Consider the following 25,223-nt stretch of genomic DNA (forward strand, 5'->3'; position numbering starts at 1 on the left):
AAAAAAAAAAAAAACCAAAACAACCCCAAAGCAGAAAAAAACAGAATAAGTAAATGATGTAGGCAAACTACTGCTTACAAAGAAACACCATTTTTTCAAAGGAATTACTGAGTTTTAAAGAATGAAATGCCCATCATAACCTATATTGAACACTTTTTTATTGGAATTTTTTAGACTTTAGAATTATCTATTACTTTGGGGTGAACATTATGCATATTAGTTACCTCTGCACTAAGGTTTCTGGGACAGGTGGAATGGACCAGTTTTTCCAGTCAGCTGAGCACCAGCCACCTGAGCAGCAGGGACTGGGAAGCTTGTTGCTATTTACTGCTCACAAAATTTGGTTATTTTGCTAATGAATGGTTGTTAGCTAACAACCAGGGCCACACTCACCCACAGCACTGGAGCCATTTGAACTGTGAGAGTTGAAGATGAAGAGTAAGTTGCGGGGACAGGAAGCAACTGAGACTGAAGGTGGGGAAATCCAAGCACTTTTTTTTTTGGCGTGTGTGCAAAACACCAGACACATACAGAAACAATTAGGATTCTATGAGGGCAGAGAATTTGTTTCTCTAAATGGGGCTGTCCAGTGTTTCACAGAGTACAAGGAAAAGAAATTCAGTATTTTTGAGAAGGAAGAACTCATTTGTTTTTATAATTCCTTAACTAGTTTCAAACATATTGCATGTACTATGTGCCAGCCACTATCTGCTTGCTTTATATTCCCTATCTCATTTCATCCTCACACCAAGCCTAAGAGGTAGGTACTATTATCCCCATTTACCAAATGAGGAAACTGAGGATGCCCAGGGCCACACAGTCACGGGGGCCCTTAGTATTCTATTTCTTAAGAGCTGCTCCTTTTTCCCCTCTGCAGACATAATGTGGTACAGTGGGAAGGTACTAGACTAGGAATCTGGATTCTAATCTCAGCTCTACCACAAATCAATTATGCCAATTTGTGACTCTCATATGTGGATCCTGTCCTCAGGTGGGATTGTGATCTCAGACCTGGATTCAGCAAACACCTGACGCTGTGATTCTCTCACTGGGACACAGTGTACAGGTGAGATTAGGGATCTCTTGCATGGATCATTTCCTTCACCTGAAAGATGAAGGAATTAATTAGGAGACTCCTCCTAGTCTACAGTTTCTGACTCTATAATCCTTGCCTCAGAACAACCACCAAGTGAACAGTCTTAGTTTTGGAGGTAGCAATGAAGAGTCTGCAGCACTCTTGGCAGACAGCTCCCGAGGTCTGAGCAACCCTCTGGGCTTTCTGAAACAAAAGGAGCAAGTGAGGTGGGGTCACTGTGTATCTTCTGCTCACTGGTGAACAGATACGGTAAAATTCAACACATACTATATTTCAGACCATCATAAGTATGAAGCAGGTTTGAACTGCTCTCATGGCACATTTTTTTTTTTTAATATGAGGCATTCAAGAGAGAAAAATCATTAACAAATAAGATAAACTATAGGACTAAATATTATCCACATAGAAACCTAAGCATTATGTGGCTTTTAGTGGCACTTATTTTGAAAAGCACATGGCTTACCCATGATCAAAGCAGTAATCATTTAAATTTGGCTTATTCAGCAGTCCTAAAGGCTAAATTCTGGTTTTGTTTGTGCTGCTGAGAGAACAAAACAACCACAATCCCATCAAGTTTGCTTATGAACCTTATTTATCTTATTTTTGAGAAAATCTGATTCTACCGAACCTTGAATGAAGATTTCAAATCTATATGCAAATACACATAGGCATTATTGTTTTGCAGATGGAAAAATGAGGGCTCTAGTCATAGATATATATGATGGCAGAGCAATGAGAAAATCCTGGGCTGTTTTCTAACATGGTAGAGTAGGGTTTTAGACCTCCTGAATTCAGCAAGGATGTAATTTGCAAGTAACTACTCCCTTGGAAATCAGAGTTGTCCACAGTTGTAGTGAAATTCATTCCTGATGGTGCTTACTGGGTTCCACTCTGGTGCCAGAAGCTGAACTGGAGACTGACCATGTTCCTTCAAGGATCCTCAGCAGTGCAAAAGGGAAGTGCCTTTCTGAGGGAGCCAAGCTTGCATCTAGACCTTCACAGTGATGCAACATAACTTCTCACAGGTTGGCATGGTACCATTCAGTGAATCTGGGAATTTCAGGAGGAGACCAAGTGTCAGTACAGTGTCTGCTGAAGTGCGATGCCTGACTTCTTAGGAAAGGCAATAACTCACTAGAAGCAGGCCCCTCAGATCCATAGGTGGACTGAAACCAGTGTTACTCAGCCAACAGGGACTGGCTGAGTGGCCGGAAGGTGCGACGGCTGACCATCCTCTTGTTTAACAGCAATGTGTGGGATTTCTTGTCCCTGGGGGTGTAGCAGAGCACAGCATCCAAAGAATAATTGGTGACCTGGCCACTGACGTGTAGTTTCCCATAGATCTCATCAAATTTGGCCACAAGGGCAGGCACATCCTTCACTTTTTCCCTCACTTTGGCCAGCTGGAAAAAAGCAAGAACATTACATCTCTGCAAGATTTCTTCCTTGTTCTTACTATAACTCTTAGAAAAAGAAATGGAAATGAACAAAAATGTATGGTAGGCCAGATGCGGTGGCTCATGCCTTAATCCCAGCAATTTTGGAGGCTGAGACAGGAGGATCACTTGAGCACAGGATTTCTAGGCCAGCCTAGGCAACACAGTGAGACTTTGTACAAAAAAAAATTTTAAAAATTAGTTGCTGTAGTGGGAGGATCACTTAAGCCCAGGAGGCAGAGGCTGCAGTGAGCTGTGGTCATGCCACTGTACTCCAGCCTGGGTGACAGAGTGAGTCTTTAAAAAAAAATTATGGTATGTATACACCTAAAATGGTGAAAACCAGGGTAGTGGGGCACACAGAAGTATTACTATGAGGGATTCCAAAAGCTACACAGAAAGTCCAAAATTAGTACTTGAAAATCATACCTAATATACAAGGGGGGTTCAAATAACACATCATATATAATGAAACACACCAAGTAAAGGAGGTCATACACCAGTGGAATCAACTTTGTTCCATGTAATGATTAGAGCAGGAGGAGGCAGGCCAAATTATATAGGGCTTTATATACATTTCACAGTAAGTTTTTTGAAATTTATTCTAAAAAAGCCATCAGAGCATCTAAAGTGGGATATGATCTCATTTATGTTTAAAAAGTTACATAGAGAATGAACTGGAGTGTACAGAAATGTGGAGACTATTCTGGAGGCCCACACCACAGCCCATATAAGAAAGGATGGTAGTTTAGATTGGGAAAGGTACAGAAAAGATGGAGAAGTACACATATGTGAGGTATATTTTGGAGTTTACACTGAAAGGACTAATTTTTGAATAGGTGAAGGAAAGGGAGGAGTCAAAGCTATCTTCTCAACTGGGGCTTCAGTAGCTGGATGATGGGTGCTACCATTTCCTGATAGAGAAGACAGGGAGGACGAGATTTGGAAGGGAAAATCAAGAGCTCTGTTTGGACCTGATTGAGATGGCTGTGAAACACCTAAATGGGTATGTCTAGAAGGTTGTTGGATATACAAGTCTGGGACATGAAGGAGAGGTCTAGGCTAGAGGCATACATAGTAGAGTCACAAGTATATGGTGGTATTTAACCCCAAAAATGGGTGAACTGGAATGGAGAATGTGAAGCTACTTTCTGAATAAAATCAGTATTTTACTTAGTTCAATCCTTATCAAGGGTAGAATCTCAACACATTTCTTGATGGAATTGAATTGGGATGAAGCTTCCTAACAAATCCTTTGGCCCTCTTCCAAATATATAACACTATTTGCAACTGCACATCTTCCTTTGTGACAAGGGTTCCCAACTATACCTGCAGACAAGCAGCTTAAGCACTTCTTAATGTTCTTAAAAAAGAATAGCTTGTTTAGTCCTCATGTTCAAGGTGAAAATGACTTAACGTGCAGCATATGGCTTCTAAAAGCAGCAGAGCAAACATGCCAAGCTGGAGGTAATTTTGATCTAAAAACTGTAACAGTTCTGTTACATAACTACAGAAATAAATCAGCAATTCTTTTCAATAGTCCTGTGGTGGTATAATAGCACCTATGATACTTTATAGTCTTATCTCCCTACATGACACATTTTAAATAACTGTTGGCATAAACATTAAATCCACCATTTGTAAAATGCAGACTTTTACAATATAAGACTCCACTTGCAATCTCACACATATATATTTAGAACTAGCTCCAAAGCTACTGGAATTACATGAATCAATCCATTTCTCATCAAGCAGTTCCTTGAGTGGTCCCACAGTAACCAGAGGGAAGACACTGAACTGGAGGTTCATTTTCTAAGTAAAAGAGTCTTATATGAGTATTTTTTCAATATGAAGTTTGTTTGGGTGCTTTAGCCATACAAATGGGTGACAATGTATTGATGGATCAGGTCTAAGGAATGATTGTTAACATCAATGCTGCTGAGAAAACGGAAGTTGCATTTGACATGTACGCATACACACAACTATGCACTTTAAAATCTGTTCATGCTTCTACTTTCCCTACTTTGCTAAACTTACTCCAAAAGGGTTGGGTGGGTCACAGCCTACACAGAGCTAAGACCGCAAATAGAAAGAAGCTTTAAATCAACCATATCCAGTCAGTCATTTTCCTGACAAGCTCCCTTTTATCAGCAGGAAGAAGCCTTTGGGTGGAAGTGAGGAAATGGAACAGGGCTGGGAAGGCAACACTGAGCAGGAGGAGGAAGCAGCCACTGCCCTCTAGTGCCAATCCTGCTGCAGCCCGGACCAAACTATAAAAGGGAGAGGCAGGAGAAATGAGGGAGGAAGGGAGGACCAACCAACAGGTCGCCTGGTTGGTCAAAATGACAATATCAGTATTATCACTAACAACATGATCACTGTCAATAATGTACAATTTTTTTACACTTCTTTCACCTTGTTACATGCTATGAGAGACATACAAATTACTATATTTCAAATGACCTACAAGAATTCCAATTTGTGTACTTAAGCCATCAATGTGACACATGGGTTCATTTGTTTCATTTCACTTTCCATTTTTAGGAATTGCTTTTTCTCTTCGTTTTTATTTAACTCTGCTTTATAGTTCTGCAAACATTTAAATAGTTCCTAAGTTAAATATACAAACAAGGTACATTTGGAAAAGTCATGCTTCAATCCCTCACTTTCACTTTCAAAACTTTTATTTCTTAATTTTTTTAAGTAAATTAAAAAAATAATTTGTCAATTATTTTCTCAAATAATTGTGTAAATTTATAAAGTTCAATGTGATGTTTCAATCTATGTGTACACCATAGAAAGATTCAGTCAAGCTAATAAAGCTATTCATCACCTACCAATGTGTCTTTTTCTGCAGTGAAACATTAAAAATCTACTCCTTTGGCATTTCTGAAATGTGCATAATAATTAACTGTGGTTCCTAAAGTCTCAACCAAAAAAACCTTTAGAACTGATAAAGTCAGTAAAGCTGCAGGTTAAAAAATTTACATACAAAAATCAGCAGTATTTCTATAAAAAAAGATCTGAAAAAGAAATCAACATAACCACTTAAGTTTTGCTTTTTCCATCCGTAGTGTTTTCCAAAAATGTAAATGTATAAAAATAACTATATGGTCCCACCTTCTTAAGGCATACCACGCATACCCATTTGCATCTTGCTTTTGTCACTTAAAAACATATTTAAGTGATCCATATAAATGGTGATCCGTAACAGTGTATGATGTAGCTGTTCCTCATTTCCTGTGAGTTACATGGCAGTCCTTTGTACGAACAGACCCTAATTTGTACAACTAGTCCTTTACTGATGGAAATTTGGGCTTTTTTCCAGTCTGCAGTTCTTACAAATTGGCCTGCAACAAATAACCTTGTACATACAACTTCTTTATATTTGCCAATATATTTTTAGAATATACTCCAAGAAGTGGGAGGATTGAGTCAAAGGGTGAAATTATTTGTAGTGTACCAATCTGTATTCCCTCTAGCAGCATCAGATGAAAGTGCCCATTTCCTCAGAGCCTCACCAACCAAGTAGGCTGGCAAGCTTGCAGATTTCTATTCAAGAGAAATATCATAGGGTAGTTTTATTTTGCATTTCTCTTGATATGGTCAAGAGAATCTTTTCTAATGTTTAAAGGCCATTCACGATTCATTTTTAGTAACTTCTGTCCACATCTGTTACCCATTTTTCTTTAGGGTTGTTGGTTCTTTTCTCAGAATTTTCAAAAAGAGCTCTTTTTTTTTTTTCCCAGATGGAATCTCATTCTGTCCCCAGACTGGAGTACAGTGGCGCAATCTCGAGTCCCTAGTTCAAACGGTTCTCCTGCCTCAGCCTCCTAAGCAGCTGGGACTACAGGTATGCACCACCACGCCCAGCTAATTTTTATAATTTTAGTAGAGATGGGGTTACATTTTGGCCAGGATGGTCTCGATCTCCTGTCCTCATGATACGCCTGTCTCAGTCTCCCGAAGTGCTGGGATTACAGGAATGAGCCACCACACCTGGCTTCAAAAAGAGCTCTTGAAATATTAGGGCTAGTTAGCCTTTTGTCAGTATGATTAAAAACTGTACTTTCTTCCAATTTGTTACGTACCTCTTGACTTCGCTTGTGGACTTTTTGCCACACGAAAAAACAGGTTTTCACATTTTTTAGTCAAATTTATCACTTCTTTTACTGATTTGGATTTTGACTGAAAGCTAAGTTTTTCCACTCCCAGGACATTAAATAATCTACTAATGTTTATATCTACTACTTGTGTGTTTCAATTTAAAAATTTAAATTCTCATCCATTTGGAATGTATCCTGGTTTGTGGTATAAGAACATATACAACTGTATCTTTTTCTATTGGCTCTCTACTTATCCTAGTACTACTTACTAGTCTACCCATTTAGATTGATTTGAGATGCTTGCCTCTATGTTACACTAAATTTGTATCTGCAATTCGGTCTCTGTCTGCACTTTCTATTCTGTCCCATTAGCTGCCTTATTCATGTTCTAAGCCACAGTTTGCATTGTAGAAACTTTAACATGTTTTGAGATCTGCTAGACCTAGCAACTCTTACTGCCCCTCTTTCACAGGGCTTTTCTAGCTAGTCTTGTTTGTTCAACTAACCTTTACAGAAAAAAAAAACAGAGTGATATTTTTACTGCAGTCATACTACATTATCACAGTAACTTGGAAAAAACTGAGTTTTTATGAGGGTAGGTCTTCTTATCTAAACACATGGTCTGTCTTTTCATTTGTATAGAAGACTGTTTTTCTTTTTTAAGATGAGAGATAGTATATCCTACTATTTGCTGACAAGAAGGAGTCACAGGGAAGGGGATACTGATGATGCCCAAAAGAGTGAGTCAACCTCTGGACTGATGCTGCGGAGTGGGTCAGAGGGGATGGGATCCAGTGCACAACTGGAGAGGCTGGTGTGAGAGGCGTATCCAGTCGTCATGGGATCACGGGTATATAGGGTAAGGGGCCAGAGGTTGTCCATGTAGCAGTCATTGTCTTTGGATTACTTCTATTTTCTCCATGAAACAAGAAATAAGGTGATCAACTGAGAGTGAAAAGTGAGGAGAAGGTATTGGAGGCTTGAGTGAAAAGGAAAAATGTGTAAAATTGTCCTCTAGAAGGAAAAGAGAGCCAAGGCTCATGAACACAAAGTGTGGAGAAAAGAATAAGGTAAAAGGAAAAAGTTTCCTAGAATTTCAGAGGATATATTCTGTTGGAAGAAAAAAAAATCTTTGCACATATACATGGAAGTCTTAAAACAGGAACAACAGAGAAGCTGCCATATTTGACAATTTCTTTAAGGTAAGCTTTAGAATGGAGAAATTAGTGAACATTTTTAAGAGTGTCCTTTCACTTTCAAATGATTTCTGCAGCACTTGCATACTCACCACTTCCTCTGAGAACATATGTCTTTTCACAAATTTTGATAAATTTCCTTCCGCAGCATTTGTTAGAGTCTCTATCAGGTTTTCCAATGCATTTGACTGGATATGGATTATAACCTGAATATTAAGAAGACACAAACAAAACCAAGACTTAGTCAGTGTCTCAATGCTAAGAAATGCACCTGGTTAGATAAGCCTTCATTTACAGGCACCTACCCTACTTTGATCCTACTTCCTAACTTATTTGCTTGCACAAGTTCAAAAAAGTGCTTTAAATGTATGCTCACGAGCCAAAGTGTGCTTTCCAATAGTTAGTCAAAATACTACAACTTTGCCTGTAATCCCAGCACTTTGGGAAGCCAAGGCGGGCAGATCACGAGGTCAAGAGACAGAGACCATTCTGGCCAACATGGTGAAACCCCATCTCTACTAAAAATGCAAAAATTAGCCAGGCATGGTGACACGCACCTGTAGTCCCAGCTACTTGGGAGGCTGAGGCAGGAGAATCATTTGAACCTGGGAGGCAGAGGTTGCAGTGAGATTGTGGCACTGTAATCAAGCCTGGCAACAGAGCAAGACTCCATCTCAAAAAAAAAAAAACAAAAAACAAAAACAAAAAAAAACAAAAAAAGCCTACAACTTCAAAACTTGTTTAAGGGTAACACTGGAGAGAGCAGAGACTTTGGTGCCTGGATACCTGGGCTGAAATCCAGACACTGGCAAGTACCAGCTAAGTGACTCTGGACTGGTACTTAATCTTCCAATTTAAATGCCCTCATTTGTAAAATGGGGAAAATAGATTTAGATCTCACATTTTGGGTTTTATGAACATTAAATAAAATACCAGTATACTCAGCGAACAAAAATATTGGTTTCCTCCTTTCTACATCCTCTAGATTCAGAGGATGAGACAATCAGACAGTCTCATAAGACTAGTGATATGGTTTGGCTTTGTGTCCCCACCCAAATTTCATCTTGAATGGTAATCCCAAGGTGTCAGGGGAGGGACCTGGTGGGAGGTGATTGGATCATGGGGATGGTTTCTCCCATGCTGTTCTCATGATAGTGAGTGTGTTCTCATGAGATCTGATGGTTTTATAAGTGGCAGTTGCCCTTGCTCTCTCCCTTTCCTGCTGCCTTGTGAAGAAGATACTTGCTTCTCCTTCGCCTTCCCCCATGATCGTATTTCCTGAGGCCTCCCCAGCCATGTGATACTGTGAGTCAATTAAACCCCTTTCCTTTATAAATAACCCAATCTCTGGCATTTCTTTAAAGCAGTGTGAAAACGGACAACCAGAACTGGCTAGGGGCAAATGGTACCTTCAGCATTTTCTGTTGTTAGGAAGTTGCAGACACACAGGTTACTGCAGGCATAGAGTGGAAGCTGGCGGAAATGTTAATGAGGCACTCCTATTTACACTATCTATTAATGAACTTTCAAAACTGGGTGCTGTAGTGTGCTTTCAAAATGACACTATCACCTATCTTCCACCAGACAGGTTCAACTAACACAAGAAAAACCACATTTCCTCCCTAATTACCAATATTCACTAGTATAATTCAAGAAAAAGTTTAAAGAAAGTGCAAATAACTGAGAATTCACCAACTGATGTTACAACCACTGTTTATAATTTGATGTATAAATCTTCCAAACTCAAAATGTGATTCTACTTTTGGTCAATTACTATACAATAGACATTTATTTCCTCATAGCATTAATATTAGAAAAAAGAAACCTCACTTTTTAACACATACATAGCAATTCATCATGGAAATATACCATACCTTATTACACTGACCAATGTGTACATATGTACTTTGAAAAACTGGTAATGTCTTAGACTTGATTCCCAGAAGTGAAATTACTAAGTCAAAGCATAGAGATATTTTTAAGGCTCTTGATCCTTACAAAAGATAGTTTTCCTGGAAGAGATTTACCTTTCTTATATTAAACCAGCTGTTTTCTCACCAGTCTATTTGGTAACATTTTGTATTTGTTTAGTAACTTATCAGGATAAGGGGTTGTCTTAGGTTCTGAAGAACAGAATGAAATGATCCCAGGTAGACTAAATACAAAGAACATAATTTAAATTCAGTGTTCTAAAGCCCAGGAAAAATCATGAGCACACCCTTTTTGGGAGACAACTCTCCATGGGTCGCTCAAATTTCTGCATGCCTTGAGAGCAAAAGCACTGACTGCTTTTATTCCAGACTACCTTTTCAAGGATGTTTGTGGACAACAGACACAGGGTCACATTCAAAGCAAAGGACAGGCATGCTTATTGGCCATCATAAGAGAGTTGGGTTTTCTAAGCTCAGGGTTCCTCTCTTGAAAGCAACTTGCTATGTGTGCAAGAGGCACATAGAGCTTTTCATGTCTCCCTGCAGGAACTGGGGCTCAGGTAACTGAAGCAAAGATGCTAATATTCTGGCCACTGCTACATAATAAATTGTCCTTTATTTCTCTTTGTCTTGTATACTCCACTAGCATCCATGAAACTGGGGCAGGCTAACTCATTAGATTCCAAGTGGGAAAAAATCTGTGACTCTTCACAGTTCTTAATACCTTTGTTAGTAAAAGCCAATCCCAATTTGGTTGACGGTGGTGTCCAAGGCAAAGGCAAGTCTACCTTGTTCAATGCAATGCTATGTAGTACAAGGCACCCGGCCAACCCTCAATAACAATAAACAAGAAGAGGAGCTTGGCTCCCCCAGCAATTTACAAAAATAAACCATCTAGAGCCCTCTGCTAGAAACGATGTGCTCCCTGGGAGATTTCAATATTTCTTCCTAAGTTTTCCCAACTTCTCTTCCTCCCTCCAGCAACTCTCTCTGATTCAGTAGGGACTTCAAAAACAAGGCTCACTACCTTAAAATACATTGATGAAGGGCAATGCACATGAGGCAGTTACTGATAAAAGGCAAAGAGAAAGTTTAAAGCTAGGGGCTTATCTCAAACCAGTCTCAGGGTTCAGCTAAAGAAAACGAAAGTAGGGTACAGCACATTGCCTTAATCTTACAGATTTCAAACAAAAGACTGGGAAACTCAGTTAGTAAGGAACAGGGGAGATTTTGGTAAGAAAAACTACTTAAAGAACATGTGCTTCCTGCCTCTTTGATTTTCTGAGGCATCAGGAAATACGTTACTAGATACCTTTGAACAAAAAAGGGAACAGAAGCCCTGAGGATGCAGAAATTTACATTTCTTGTTTCTTTTATTTTTGTTTTAGGTTTGCTATATTCGAAGTAGAATATCATAATGTGGTAGAGGCTGCCAGTTTTCTAACCAATATCCATTCTCTCCTCCTTTTTTGATAACAGAACACCCAAACCTTAATAGATGCTTTCATGTATGTATGAAACTCAAAGACTATTTCTCAGTATTCTTTGCAATTAGGTGTGGTCATGGGATTAAGTTCTGGCCAATAACACCACCAGTACAAGTTGCTGGATGAGACATTTGAAAAAGCATCTTTAAAAGGGATGAACTTCTTTGTTCACTCCCATTTTTTCCTACTTCTTGCTGGACCGGGGATGCAATGAATGGAAGTCACGTGTTAAAGATGGTAGAATAGAAACATAGAAAGAGGCTGGGTTCCTGATGACATCATGGAATGCCACACCAGGCATGGACGGACCAGACTCGTTTTCCACATGGAAGAAAAATAAAGGCTCTAATTTGTATAGGCTTTTATTTTTATTTTTGGAGACTACAATGCTCCCAAACAAATGCAATTCTTAACTCACACATATGAGTAAGATGCTGCCACGAAGGAATTTGTGAGAAATGAGTCCTGTCTTCTTTCCTCCCTGTGCACCCTAGACTTCCCAGCATAAGCTAGAACTGTAGGGTGACCTAAGTGGGTAGGAGAAAGGGGCATTAAGACATTCACCCGTATTAACAAATAAATGATAAAAGCAGCAAAACCACTTGTCAATTCCCTTGCAAGGTAAATTCAATTCCAAAGTGGATCTCCAATTGTAGACAAGCCAGGTTTATAGACAAACGATTAGAATTCAAATACAATCAGTGGAAAGTTACCCTGTGTGGGTCTCTGCTACTTTCAGACACATTCGGAAGTGGAAATTAATTCTTTGACGTGAAGCAGCATTGCTAAAGAGGGTCTATGTTTGAGATAAATTCAGACTGAAAAGGCAGTGTCAACATACATGTGTTTTGATGAGATCTGTTAAAACAACGCAGTATGTATTAAGAATTAGCTGGGAAAATAGGAAACTGGGCCCTTTGGGTCACACTGGTAACAGGAACAATTTAATAAAACAATTAAGTTAGGGAGAAAATTTGTAAGTTCAAATTTCAATTGACAGCAGCAGAAGATTTTAGCATAAGGCATTAATTTTTAAAGCATATCAGAAAAAAAGTTTCATTTATTTCTGTGAATACTGACTAAACAGACTCTACTCAGCCTATCTGTCAGTTTCCATCGCTCAATAATTAACAAGTTGCCTTTAAGGATTTCAAGCAGATGAGTCAGCCTTGGAGAAGGTAAGGTCCATGCAGTCATTTTTTAAACTGTGGTCTACTAACAGACACCTAGAATCTAAAAGATTACTAAACTTGAGAATGGCAACCATATCTTTTTCATCATCCCCGAGGAAGATGACATAGGCTTATATTGCAACATGAGAAATTTGGGTTGAACATTTGAAAGAATTTCCTGAGAATTTTTAAACACTGAAACTATCTTTAAGTTTCCCGACAGTGGGTAGTTCTGTGACGCAGTTCAGAAAGGATGATTCATACTCAGTATCACTTCGAGGTTCCTTGCGGAGTCCTTGCCTGAAACACGCCCATCCCACTGCATCCATAGGCTGACTTTCTTTTCCAGCCCTCAGAGGAAAGGAGCTGTTCCTGCTGCCTGGTGGCAAGCACATGCTTTTTTCATCATGCCCTGCATTGCTCCTCCTATTGGGAATGGACCATCTCATGCTCAGCAAGCTCACGTTTAACTCCACCAAAGCAGCTTCTCATTTGGCGGAAAAAAAAAAAAGAAATCAAATCATTACTAGATTCTTTCGGTTGTTGTTGGAGACAGGGTCTCGTTCTGTTGCCCAGGCTGGAGTGCAATGGCGTGATCTCCACTCACAGCAGCCTTGACCTCCCAGGTTCAAGCAATCCTCCTGCCTTAGCCTCCCAAGTAGGCCAGGATTACAGGCATGCACCACATTCAGCTAATTTTTGTATTTTTAGTAGAGATGGGGTTTCACGATGTTGGCCAGGCTGGTCTTGAACTCCTGACTTCAAATAATCCACCCACCTCAGCCTTCCAAAGTGCTGAGGTTACAGGCATGAACCACCGCACCCAGCCCATTACTAGATTCTTATAACTGTGAGAGATAGGCCAGGATGGAAGGAGATGAGAAATCTAAATCCAGAGGTGGATTACATGCACTAGTGGGATTGTGTTTTCTGACATCCAGTCTTGTGTTCTTTTTATTACTCAAGAGGAGACACTAATCCTAGTCCCAGATAAAAGAGACACACCTTTTTCATCTCTGTAGGTCTGGAGTGGTAGGGAAATCCTAGGCTTCACAGTCAGAGTTGTTGGTGTTAAAACTCTGACTCTGCTATTTAATTAGTTGGGAGAACTAAGGTAATTTACTTACCCTTGAATCTATAATGTGGAGAAAACTTGTTTTGATAAAGTTGTATAACAAATCTAAAGTACCAAGCATGATACCTTAGATAAATTAAATTAAAACCCTGCTTACCTCACAGTTTGATTGCTTATCACCAATGTGTACCGAAACTCTCAACTTTGCTTGAACTCTAGGAAGAGTGACCAATGATCCAAGTAAAACACTTTTCCCCCTGTTCTCCTTTCTTTCCTACCTGATGTTATAAGAGACTTGGATAGCTTTAGCTTTAGTGAAAGAGTATCTTGCTAATCCCAGCAGTTATATTCTGTCCCATCATGATAGATGGGTCATCTAAAGGACACACTCTCAGAAGCAGTTATATACTGGAATACCAGAGCTGTCCATATCCAGCAGGAAGCAGAGAAGTCAAAGACATAGTGTGCCTGCTGGAAGACCAGGCTTCCCAGTCTGTTTAGCTTACTGATATCACTTGCTCAAATGACCCAACCTTCTGGACTCTGGACCCTTGCCAACCTTGGCCTCCCAGACCTGCTTTAGCCTATGAGCTTTTCAGGCTGACCCACCTGCTCTGACCTGTAGTTTGTTTCAGCCCCCAAGATGAACAGCAGCTACCTGCAGCAGGCTAAGACAGGGAGGGCTCTCAGCCTCTTGAATTTCTACAAAGCTGCGAGTCCTTCCCTCTCTTTTCTGGTGCTTCCCCTGCCTCACCATTAATGCCTTATAAACTCATTTCTGAGCCCTCATACTTCCCTGCTTTCTTATGGCATTCATCAGTTCATATCAAATCCATTATCAGGTATATTTAGTTGAGTTCATGCCCTCCAGGTTTACGCCCTTTGAAACTAAAAAGTCTCTTTGTCGATATTTTTCTAGTATTTTGTTTCTTCCATTCCAAATTCATTTCATTTTTTCAAGTTCTCTGTTATCACTGTCTCCATTTTTCTGGTTCGTTGGGCTCACCTTTCTCTCATGTAAAAGCATTTTGCAAAGTAAAGTTGAGGTCCAATATGAGGTATTCTTATGGCATACTTCTTGCCTGACCTTGTTCTCCAAAATTTACCATAAATGCTCATCTAGTCATTCTCTGAAAAATCACCTGGGCACTGGTGTGGGATGACATTTGAAGATAACTACTACGGGCAGAACTGAAAAGCATTATTATCTTTAAGTATGACTCTTTCAGAAGTTTGGAGTTATACATAATTCCTGTTCACTAGGTTCTAGGATTTGGTACAAATGAATATTCCTTTTAATTTAACTCATGTCAAACAAATACTATTAGTATTAGCAAATACTCATTGAACACTGACTACCTGCCAGGCACTATGCTAACTATTTTATATGCATTATTTATTTTAATCCCCACAACAAAAAGATAGTTACTATTACTGTTTCAGATCAAAGGAAATTGGGGGGTTTCCAGGGGCAAATTAACCTAAGGACTCAGAGCTAGTAAGAGGTGGTTACAATTCATAGTTCATTTTTTTTTTTTTTTTTTCCAAGACAGAGTCTTGCTCTGTTGCCAGGCTGGAGTGCAAAGGCGCGTTTTTGACTCACTGCAACCTCTACCTTCCAGGTTCAAGCAATTCCCCTGCCTCAGCCTTCTGAGTAGCTGGGACTACAAGCAAACGCCACCACGTCCGGCTAATTTTTTATATTTTAGTAGAGATGGGGTTTCACCATGTTGGCCAGGATGATCTCGATCTCCTGATCTCGTGACCCACCTGCCTCGGCCTCCTAAAGTGCTGGGATTACAGGTGTGAGCCACCGCGCCCAGCCACAGTTCATATTCTTTTAAATAGAAGCTCCACCAAAGCCAATCTCCCAACAAATAACACCCTCCACGTCATTCCCTCCAACCCCACAGTCCTGTCTTCCTCCAGAGCACTGCTCAGCAGGTACCTGCCCTAAGGGTCCCTCACATTGCTCCTGCTGGCCACCCCGACCCCCTTCATCTACTCATCTTGGAATACTCCATTGATTGTGACCTGTTATCCTAGTTGTGTCATGCTAATGCTTACACATTTCCATTCTTCTGAAAATGTTTTCTTCATCTCAATCCTTTGACTGTTTCAGAAGACTATAAGCGCCTGAAAGTTTTTTTCTTTTGCAACTCCCTACACACAAGCAGACGCAGTATACAAGGAGTCTCAATATGGGCAGGCTGAATGGGGACTATGGTGTCCTTAATGACAAGATAGTCTTTTATAATTGGTCCAGGAAGGTTTCATGACTCACTGCTCAAACTCTGGAAGTGGTAATAAGCCTCAAACTTTATTATTAGCATGAATCTGGCGAATCTGAGATAATTTTTTTTCCTTTGCTTTTAGTTTTAGGGATTAAGGTTTTGCATGTCTTGGTGATACGCGTGCAGCCACTTGCTGACCCAGACCACAAGGTCCCAAATAAGTGTCCTGGGTGGCCCAGGTAAGTTAATGGGGAAGAGGACCATGGCATACTGGCAACATAATAAGAATGACAATAGGTAACATTTACTGAATGTTTACCACATGTCAGGCACTATTTTGTGTACCATAAGTATATAAGCTGATTAACTGCAACAATGCCATGAGTTAGATACCACCAATAATATGCAGTTAGCACATAGGTTTCTCTCAAGGCTTGGTAAAGACCCTGGAGGATCTGTCTCCATCCCCTCCTCGTCCCTACATCTACAGCTTTCTTAGCCACGCCTCATGTCTTCAGCATCTAGCCATGTCTTATATATGAGCATATCTACCTCTCTCCTACCTGTTTAAAAACTCCTGGAAGCAACAGCTGTGTTGATTCTTCTCACAAGGGTGATAACTGTAATTTTTCACATAGAGGAACTCAATAAATGACTGTGGATTTGAATGAAAACCTTGGCAGATCAAGTCATTGTATACAGCCAAAAAATTTAAGCATAATTTTATTATAATACATTTATTATAATACATTTCAAGGCTTACCTTAAACCACAAAGAAGTCACTTACATTTAAATTAGCGCAGGCTATGCTTTCCGGATTCACGATTTGAGAAAAAATGGACACAGCTTTTGCCAACTCATTCTAGAAGGAAGAGAAACAAATCATATTCCATATCATAGGAACTAATGTTATTGTAAAAGTTCACTTAGAGAAGGCAGCATATTCCTATTAAGGTGACCTCAGGGTTTTGAAGTCCACAAAGAAAAAATGTTTCGGAAATCAAAACTGAACACTCCATAAAACGCTCCATCCAGTCGCATATTGTTGAATGTTTTAACAGCCTGCCTGAGTCCAGTTCTTAAGATGCAGGCATAAAGTTGGCATTTCCCCTTCTCCTATTGGAATCAGCTTCTAAAAAAGGAACAAGGAACAAAGTGCAAAGCCTGTCTTTGACATACATAATTAGAACATAGAAACCTCAAACCACAGCAGAGCTGGAAACACTGCCAGAAACATTGGAAATGGAGGCTGGCAGGGTTCAGGAGAAAGCAGTCAGAGGTGGACAGTGCTCTGTATCTCACAAAGAACCTACAACCTACAAAGAAAGTACAACTCTCAAAGGTAAGGGCACAACCTGAAGTACAAAACCTAAATTCCTATTTACAATGATGAGAACAGAGTGTAGGACTAGTAAAGAGAACTTCCGTGGATCCTTGTGGTGGCAGAGAAGAGGCTAGTCAAGCGTTTCCGTAGACAAGCCATATTCATAGGAAGCAGGAGGTTCCTAAGACGGCAGCAGCAGAGAAGAGACTGCATACCAAAACCCACCTCAGTGCCTATTTCTGTTGACTTAAAAAAATGAAGCCTGTGTATACTTGTAGACAAAACTCTGGCTTATATGAAGAAAAATCCTGCTAGTCTAGAACAGTGCTCTGGTGTCCCGCTCTGTTGTTCTCTCTCTCTCTGACATGAATCTACAAATGACTGATCTAAAAGAAACAAGTTTTTCTTTTATTTTTGAATTTATTTATTTATTTGTTTATTGAGACGGAGTCTTGCTCTGTTGCCCAGGCTGGAGGGTAGTGGTAGAATCATGGAGCCTCAAACTCGTGGGCACAAGCTATTTTCCTGCCTCAGTCTCCTGAGCAGCAAGGACTACAGGCATGTACCATGTACTATTGCACCTGTTTTATTTATTTACCTATTTTTTGTAGAGACAGGGTCTCCCTATGTCGTCTTGGCTGGTCCTGTCGTCTTGGCTGATCCTCCCCTCTCCCAAAGTGCTGGGATTACAGGCAGGAGCCATTGTGCTAGGCCTGAAACTTACACTTTTCAACGATGAATAGTCAAAAAAGAACCACCACATGACACTCATAAAGAAGGTATTTTCAAAAGGAGGAAAGGAACACAGTAGAACAAAATTAAGAAAACAACTGGTACAGTGGCTCATGCCTGTAATCCCAGCACTTTGGGAGGCTGTGGCAGGCAGATCACTTGAGGTCAGGAGTTCAAGACCAGCCTGGCCAACATGGTGAAACCCTATCTCTACCAAAATACAAAGATTTAGCTGGGAACACACCTACTAAAACACAAAAATTTGACGGGCGCATGCCCGTAATCCCAGCTACTCAGGAAGCTGAGGCAGGAGAATCACTTAAACCCATGAGGCAGAGCAGAGGTTGCAGTGAGCCAAAACTGCAACACTGCACTCCAGCCTGGGCGACAGAGTGAGACTCTAACAAAAAAAAAAAAAAAAAGAAAAGCAAAGAATATAACTGGCCACCAATGAAGAAACCTTAATTGAAAAATATTTCCATGGATATAGAAGATAGAAATGAGAAAAATGAACAAGATCACATCAATCAGAAGTGGAAAAAAATCAGGCAGGCCTTAGATTTCTCCATAGCAATATTCTATACCAGAAGACAGAAAAGCAATGTCTAAAAGTACCTCAAGAAAAGCAAATGTCACCCTGAAATTGTAAATCTGGCCAAACTGTAGTTCAAGTACAAAAACAACAGGCAAATAAAATAATTTAAAATACCAAGAACTCAAGGGATATTGTTCCTCCAAAGAATTTACTAAAATACTCACTTCAGCCAACAAAGAGAAAACTGGAAAAACAATTAGCACCTAACAACCTGTTTAGCTATACAAAGGACTCAAAAGTGGGGAGTATGGCTACAGAACAGAGCGTAAATGTTATATGCCTGGACAATGAAGCAACGTTAACACTAACGAAAGTTAGAAAGAGAAGGAAAAGAGATGAAAGGTGAAGAAGGCATTCCCATTTCCTTATCTTTATTATCAGCAGGCCAAAAAATATCACTTAAAACTAACAAATCAAGTACATTTAAGAGTAAAGTGAACACTATCAAAGTAAAATATGAGCTAAAATTGGATGTTGGAGGGGGAGGAAGAAAATAAGATGAAAAACAGAGGAAATACACTATTTTCACCATTACTTATATTAGGGAATTAACAGGTCTTGTCCAAAGAATTAAAGAATTAAGAAAATCAAAACTATGGTTTTAAAGTCACCACTAGAGCAAAAATACCAACTAGAGAAAATAACCACATGGCATAAGATAGTAGAAAAACTTACAGAAACAAAAAGCATCAAATGAGACCTAAGATCAAATATGTCATATTAATATAAATGGATATTAAAAGATTAGCATCATATTATAAAGCAACATAGAAATTTATGCAGTATATAAGAGATAAAGTTCAAACAAAACAATTCAGAAAGATTGCAAAAATAAAGGATAGGAAAAGCTATATATTGAGCAAATGCAAACCTCATCAAAACAAAGAGAGAAATAAGCAAAAAGAGGGATAGAGTTATTAATATTAGATAAGGTTGAATTCAGGGCAAAAGCAGTAAACATTCCTAGATAGGCACTTTATAATGCTACAGTGAGGGATTCACAGTGATGATGTAACAGTGATGATGTATCTGTGCACCAAACAGTATAACTTAGACTTAAATAAAGAAAAACTACAGGAGCTATACAAAGAAAGAAAAACACATGTCTTCGAAGAGACTTTAATTCACTCACTCACCTCATGACAGATTAAGAAGACAAAATAATTCCCCTGGACAGCGAGAGAAGCTTAGAAAGTTAAAAAAATGATCTTGGCCCAGCAGAGGCCTAGAAAGTCTCTTAAGTCTCGTCCTTCAGTGACTCTTCCCAGCAGTATATGGAAATGGATCACCCTCATGTTTTGATTTCTAATAATAAAGAGTTCTCCAGCTATATTTTACCAGCCAGGAAAACAACCTGGTTTGGTTACTATTTTTCTGCTATAAAATTTCCTTTTACCACATAGGAAACATATAAAGCATTTCATATTTTTTAGGCTCTGGAATAGGAAATCTCAGGAGAGGCTCTTCCAGAGGGATGTGTGTTCCAGGGTTCCAGCTCTAACTCTGGCATCACTGAGGCATGACCTCAGGGAGGTCCCCTCTTATCTCTGGGTCTCTGCTACCTCCACCTGTCCAGTCAGGGGAATGAGGCTAAATGATCACTAAAGTCACCCAAATAACAGCAGTAGTTGGGTATAACTATGAAGTATGTGATGGATTCCACTTCTACAATGGGTTGACACAGCAGTCTTCATTCATCTGAGGCTAATTCAACTTTGGAGAGCATTAAATTAAACTGTTCTCTGAGAACGTTACAACGTCATCCGATGACTTGCAATTTTCATTTTAATTACTTGAGAAATTTCTCTACCCTTCTATTTAGAAATGCATGTTAGGTCCCCAACTGTAAATATAAACATTCTTTGCCGGTACAGGTATAGATATAGGTTGCCATAGCAACAAAGGCATTGGTCTCTTTATGGGGACTACTTCTTTATGATGCAGTCAGAAGGAAAAAAGTAAAAGCAAGGACAAATAAAAGTAATGAAGTCCTGGCCACTCCCAGTTTACTTATGTACACCACAAAGCTTTACCTGATTCAGAGCTAATGCCACAGCGAAACAGGATGCTCTCCTGGAGAGAATTTCTCCTTTGAGTAGAGCTTCTTCTCTTAATGTAGTACAGATTTTGAAAGACTCAGGGCTATTCTGTGAGGAGACAGGATTGTTCGATTAATGTTATAAACCTTTAAATTCAATAAAATGATTAATAGTGCTCAATATTTAGAGTTCCTTTTGTAAGGATTTCCTAGAGCCTACCTTAAGCCACTTAAAAGATTAAGCCCCATATAAACACTATTTGCAAATACACCAGGCTACTGATATGTTAGCTGGTCAAATCTAAATTAACTTTATTTTTAAAGCTCATTTTCAATTTTCTGAATCGGGGCAGTTTTTACCAGAAAATAAACACATCTCTTTGTATCTGGGCAGGCTAGTTTCTAGACACAGACCCCATAGTTTACAAGTATAAAGGTTCTGCCTGCTACTATATTAAATAGCTGATTAAGGCTCAACAACACCAGGAAACTTTTTCTGGGGAATTTCCAATCTGAAAATATTCATATGTCAAATATTTGAAAACATGAACACTAATTTGAACATAAATTATAAAATAATCCTCTGAAAACAGAAACCTCAAAAAGAAAAATCCAAGAATGTCAGTGATATAAAAACAGCAGTGGTAGAACCAAATCCTCTTCCTTTGTGCATGCTGTGGGGGATTAGGTTTATGAGAGCAGCCTGGCTGTGCAACTATGTCATCTGTCATGACAGGAGTTGCAACTCCTGTCAAAATAGAGTTCAAATGGGATGAGAGAGGACAGTTCCCAGAACTGATGTGGAATTTTTACTGGCTGACCAGATCACTTTTTCAACTCATCTCCACTGGGTGAAACAAGTTATTCTTGGACACAACACAGGGGAGAAAATCCTCTGGCCTTTCCTAATTTATTTATTTTATTTTTTGAGACAGAGTCTCATTCTGTTGCCCAGGCTGGAGTACAAGAGCACGATTTCGGCTCACTACAACCTCTGCCTCCCCAGTTCAAATGATTCTCCTGCCTCAGCCTCCAAAGTAGCTAGGATTACAGGTATGTGCCACCACTGGCTAATTTTTGTATTTTTAGTACAGACAAAGTTTCACCATGTTGGCCAGGCTGGTCTCGAACTCCTGACCTCAGGTGATCTGCCTGCCTTGGCCTCCCAAAGTGCTGGGGTTACAGGCGTGAGCCACTGCGCATGGCCTCTAAGCAGAACTGAAATTCTCATCATTGCAGCATACACTCAGGGAGGCATCCCTAAGTGGAAGATGAGAAGGCTGAGAATTACAATGCTGAGTAAGTGATGCTCTAGTGCTGTGTGGTTTTTTTTTTTTTTTTTTGCCTCCTAGAATTGTAGAATGGTATGAATGAAAGAATTATTGAATCCAGAGGTCAGCAAACTATGACCCTTGGGTTAAATGTAGCCTACAGCTAAGAACGACTTTAACATTTTTAAAGGCCTGTAAGAACAAAAACAAATAATATGGGGCAGAGTTCATATGAGGCAAAGACATACATGGCCCCCAAAACCTAAAATATTTACTATCTAGCCTTTTATAAGAAAAGTTTGCTGACTCCCAAATCTATCTCATTTGTAAAATGAGATAGGTGATCAGTTCACAGCTATATAAGCCATATATATAAGCTATATAATACCAAAGTGGAGACTAGACTCCAAGTTTCTCAATTTCCAGTTGGTTTTCCTTCCACTATAACCCAGCTATCCCCTTGTTTTGGAAAACTGGCATTGCTACACTCTTCAGGAGGGTTTTTCAACAGCCCATGTTCTTCCACTTCGCTTAGTGTTCCTTTGTTTTCAGTACAAAGAGGTTTTGTGTGCCAGGTTTCCAAAGTTTAAATGGTATAAATGACAACAGTAATACATTAAACATTGATCATTTCACTATTTCAATAATCATTCACTAAACTTTGAAGAAACAGTTTCTGTAGGCAAGAAATAATCCTGGTACAGTAATAATAAAATAACTTTTTTTTTTTTTTTGAGACAGAGTCTCACTCTGTTGCCCAGGCTGGAGTACAGTGGCACGACCTTGGCTCACTGCAACCTCTGCCTCCTGGGTTCAAGCAATTCTCCTGCCTCAGCCTCCTGAGTAGCTGGGATTACAAGGTGCATGCCACCACGCCCAGCTAATTTTTTGTATTGATAAAAGAACTTATAAGTCATGGTCTCTGTCCTCAGCGTTCACTTTCATGTCACATATGTTTATTAAAGAACTACTGGATAGCAGGCACTGTGTTAGGTGGTAGGATACAAAGATGCCTCAAGGAGCTCACATTCAAGTGGAGAGAATGGAACGTGCATCTACTAAGTACAACATTAGGCTGTGTCAGAAGTACCAGGGAGGTGATACAAATAGAGCACAATTAAGGGATATCTGGAGGTGACAAACATCACTTCCAGTTTCAGTGACTATAAAAACCTTCAGATATGAAGACAAAGTAGTCCTTGAAAGCTCAATGAAGGAAGCTAAGATTTCCATAGACAAGGACAACAGGGAAGATGGATCTAGCAGAGTCCAGCATGCGAGATGACTTTAAAGCAGAGCCCAAACCCAACACATTGCCTCTTGTTCTCACTATCCACACAATCACCAGAGAAGAGTGAAAGATGAAAAAATTTTCCCATAAAACTGTCTGATAGGGCTAACTTGAGTTTTCTAAAAATAAATACATTTAAAATTAAAACATTTGCACCAGATGGAAAACAGACTTCAGAGGAACTGAATTTTATTTATAGAGAGAAAAAAAATCCTCTCTCAAAGACTTCCCACAATGCTCTCAAAGTTTAGGGGAAGGAGTCTTACCAGTTTGTAGCAAATTGCAAAAGCAAGAACATAGGTATCTTTGCTGAACTTCACATCTTGGTTTTTCATCTCTATCAATACTTCCAAAGCACCTGCCAAAAGTGAGAGTGGATCGCAGTGTTAATCAGATTTCCTCTACTGTTGGCCCCCAAAGCTCTCATCTGTTCAGCACTATCTACAGAAAAGTGTATTTCAACAAAATAAAAGCTATTTCTCAAGTCATTTAGCAATTAGCTAAATGTTGAAATAAACTATGAGGTCAAACAGGAAGAACTAATGTTTTAAAAGCTGCTTCACAATTTTAGCATAAGTAAAATCTGGGACATTTAGTTTAAGGGACGATATGCAATACGATGTTTTCAAACTTCATAAGGTCTCCAGAATTCAGCCACTTATCAGGGATATAAGAATCATTTTTGCATGACTCATTTTCTCCCCTAATTCCCAGGCCAGCAAATAGCAGAATTTTTCAGCAAATAGAAATTGCAGTACTTACTTTCATATTTGCCTTTGATAAATAACATGTCCATCAAAATATTGAATGATGTGGAGTCTGAGAAGAAACCTCGTAAATGCTAATGAAGAAGAACAATACAGTTTGGTTAAAAGTTAAAACTATTTATTGAGGAGGTACTTTTACTGTCTCTTATCTATCCAGGTCTCATTTTTCTGCATACTTTGCTCATTTGGCCATCTGAATTCTCTAATATATTTTATATACTCAGGTTTTATTTTTGAAAAAAGTTGGCCGGGCACGGTGGCTCACGCCTATAATCCCAGCACTTTGGGAGCCCAAGGCAGGTGGATCACGAAGTCAGGAGTTCAAGATCAGCCTGGCCAACAGGGTGAAACCCAGTCTCTACTAAAAATACAAAAATTAGCCAGGCATAGTGGCAGGCGCCTGCAATCCCAGCTACTCAGGAGGCTGAGACAGAGAATTGCTTGAACCCAGGAGGTGGAGGTTGCAGTAAGCTGAGATCGTGCAACTGCACTCCAGCCTGGGTGACAGAGCGAGACTCTGTCTCAAACAAAAAAAAAAGAAAAAAGTTAAAATGCTTTCCACTCTCTTGGCTGTCATGCTGAGAGGTACAGCAAGAGATCTCTGGGTTTCATAACTACCATGAAGGACGTCTTTAAGGAAACGTCATCTGTCATGCTTAGGAGAAAAGAAACTAGCTAATTAACCCTGGCAGAGTGGTCCTAGAAACTAGGTGCCAGCTATTAACATGAAATGGTAGCTATAAATATACTTGAGGACTAAGGCAGGAGGGTCTCACAACTATGGTCTTTTTTTGGCAACGGATAATACAGAATTGATTACTCGCCTTTTGAAATAATTCTCCAAAACAGTGGTTCTCAACATTTTTTTCCAACTTGTATGTATGCATTTAATTGACAAATAAAAATACATTTGGTGGCTCACGCCTGTAATCCCAGTACTTTGGGAGAGAGAGGCGGGATCACTTGAGGCCAAGAGTTCGGGACCAGTCTGGGCAATACAGCAAGATCCCATCTCTTAAAAAAGTAATAAAAATTTAAAAAATTAACTAGGTGTGGTGGCACAAGGCTGGAGTCCTAGCTACTTGGGAGGCCGAGGTGGGAGGATCACTTGAACCCAAGAGTTACGAGACTGCAATGAGCTATGATAATAGTGCCACTGCATTCCCGCTTAGGTGACAGAGCAAGACCCTGTATCCAAACAAAAACTCAAAAAACAATACGTTGTTTTGAAATATGTATATATTACAGAATGGTTAAGCTAAGCTAATTAACAGATGCATTACTTAATGTACTCATTTTGTGTGGTGAGAGTACATAAAACCTGTTCTTAGGCAATTTTGAAGAATACAATACATTGTCATTACCTATAGTCACTATGTTGTACAGAAAAATCCCTTGTACTTATTCCACCTAACTGAAATTTTGTATCCTTTGACCAACATCTTGCTAACATCTCAACATTTTGTGTGCC

At 39.5% G+C, this 25,223-nt stretch overlaps 1 protein-coding gene across 4 annotated transcripts in view; it reads right to left on the reverse strand.

Moving 5' to 3' along the window:
- Window positions 1-1,346: 1,346 nt before the first annotated feature.
- The window catches only part of PTCD2 (pentatricopeptide repeat domain 2), a 37,074-nt gene continuing 13,197 nt past the window's right edge, over window positions 1,347-25,223 (reverse strand). For 3 of the 4 annotated variants that reach the window (XM_011985226.1, XM_011985227.1, XM_011985225.1), the window contains 5 exons: window positions 23,252-23,343; window positions 20,419-20,532; window positions 16,522-16,596; window positions 7,927-8,040; window positions 1,347-2,499 (listed from right to left, as the gene is read on the reverse strand). In XM_011985226.1, the coding sequence (XP_011840616.1) occupies window positions 2,275-2,499; window positions 7,927-8,040; window positions 16,522-16,596; window positions 20,419-20,532; window positions 23,252-23,343 (620 nt within the window). In that variant the 3' untranslated portion in view covers window positions 1,347-2,274. Of the gene's footprint in view, window positions 2,500-7,926; window positions 8,041-16,521; window positions 16,597-20,418; window positions 20,533-23,251; window positions 23,344-23,747; window positions 23,827-25,223 lie in introns of all 4 variants that reach the window. The other variant, XM_011985224.1, reaches the window with a different exon arrangement.

This window comes from Mandrillus leucophaeus, unplaced genomic scaffold (assembly GCF_000951045.1).
Source record: "Mandrillus leucophaeus isolate KB7577 unplaced genomic scaffold, Mleu.le_1.0 Scaffold281, whole genome shotgun sequence".
NCBI lineage: Eukaryota > Metazoa > Chordata > Mammalia > Primates > Cercopithecidae > Mandrillus > Mandrillus leucophaeus.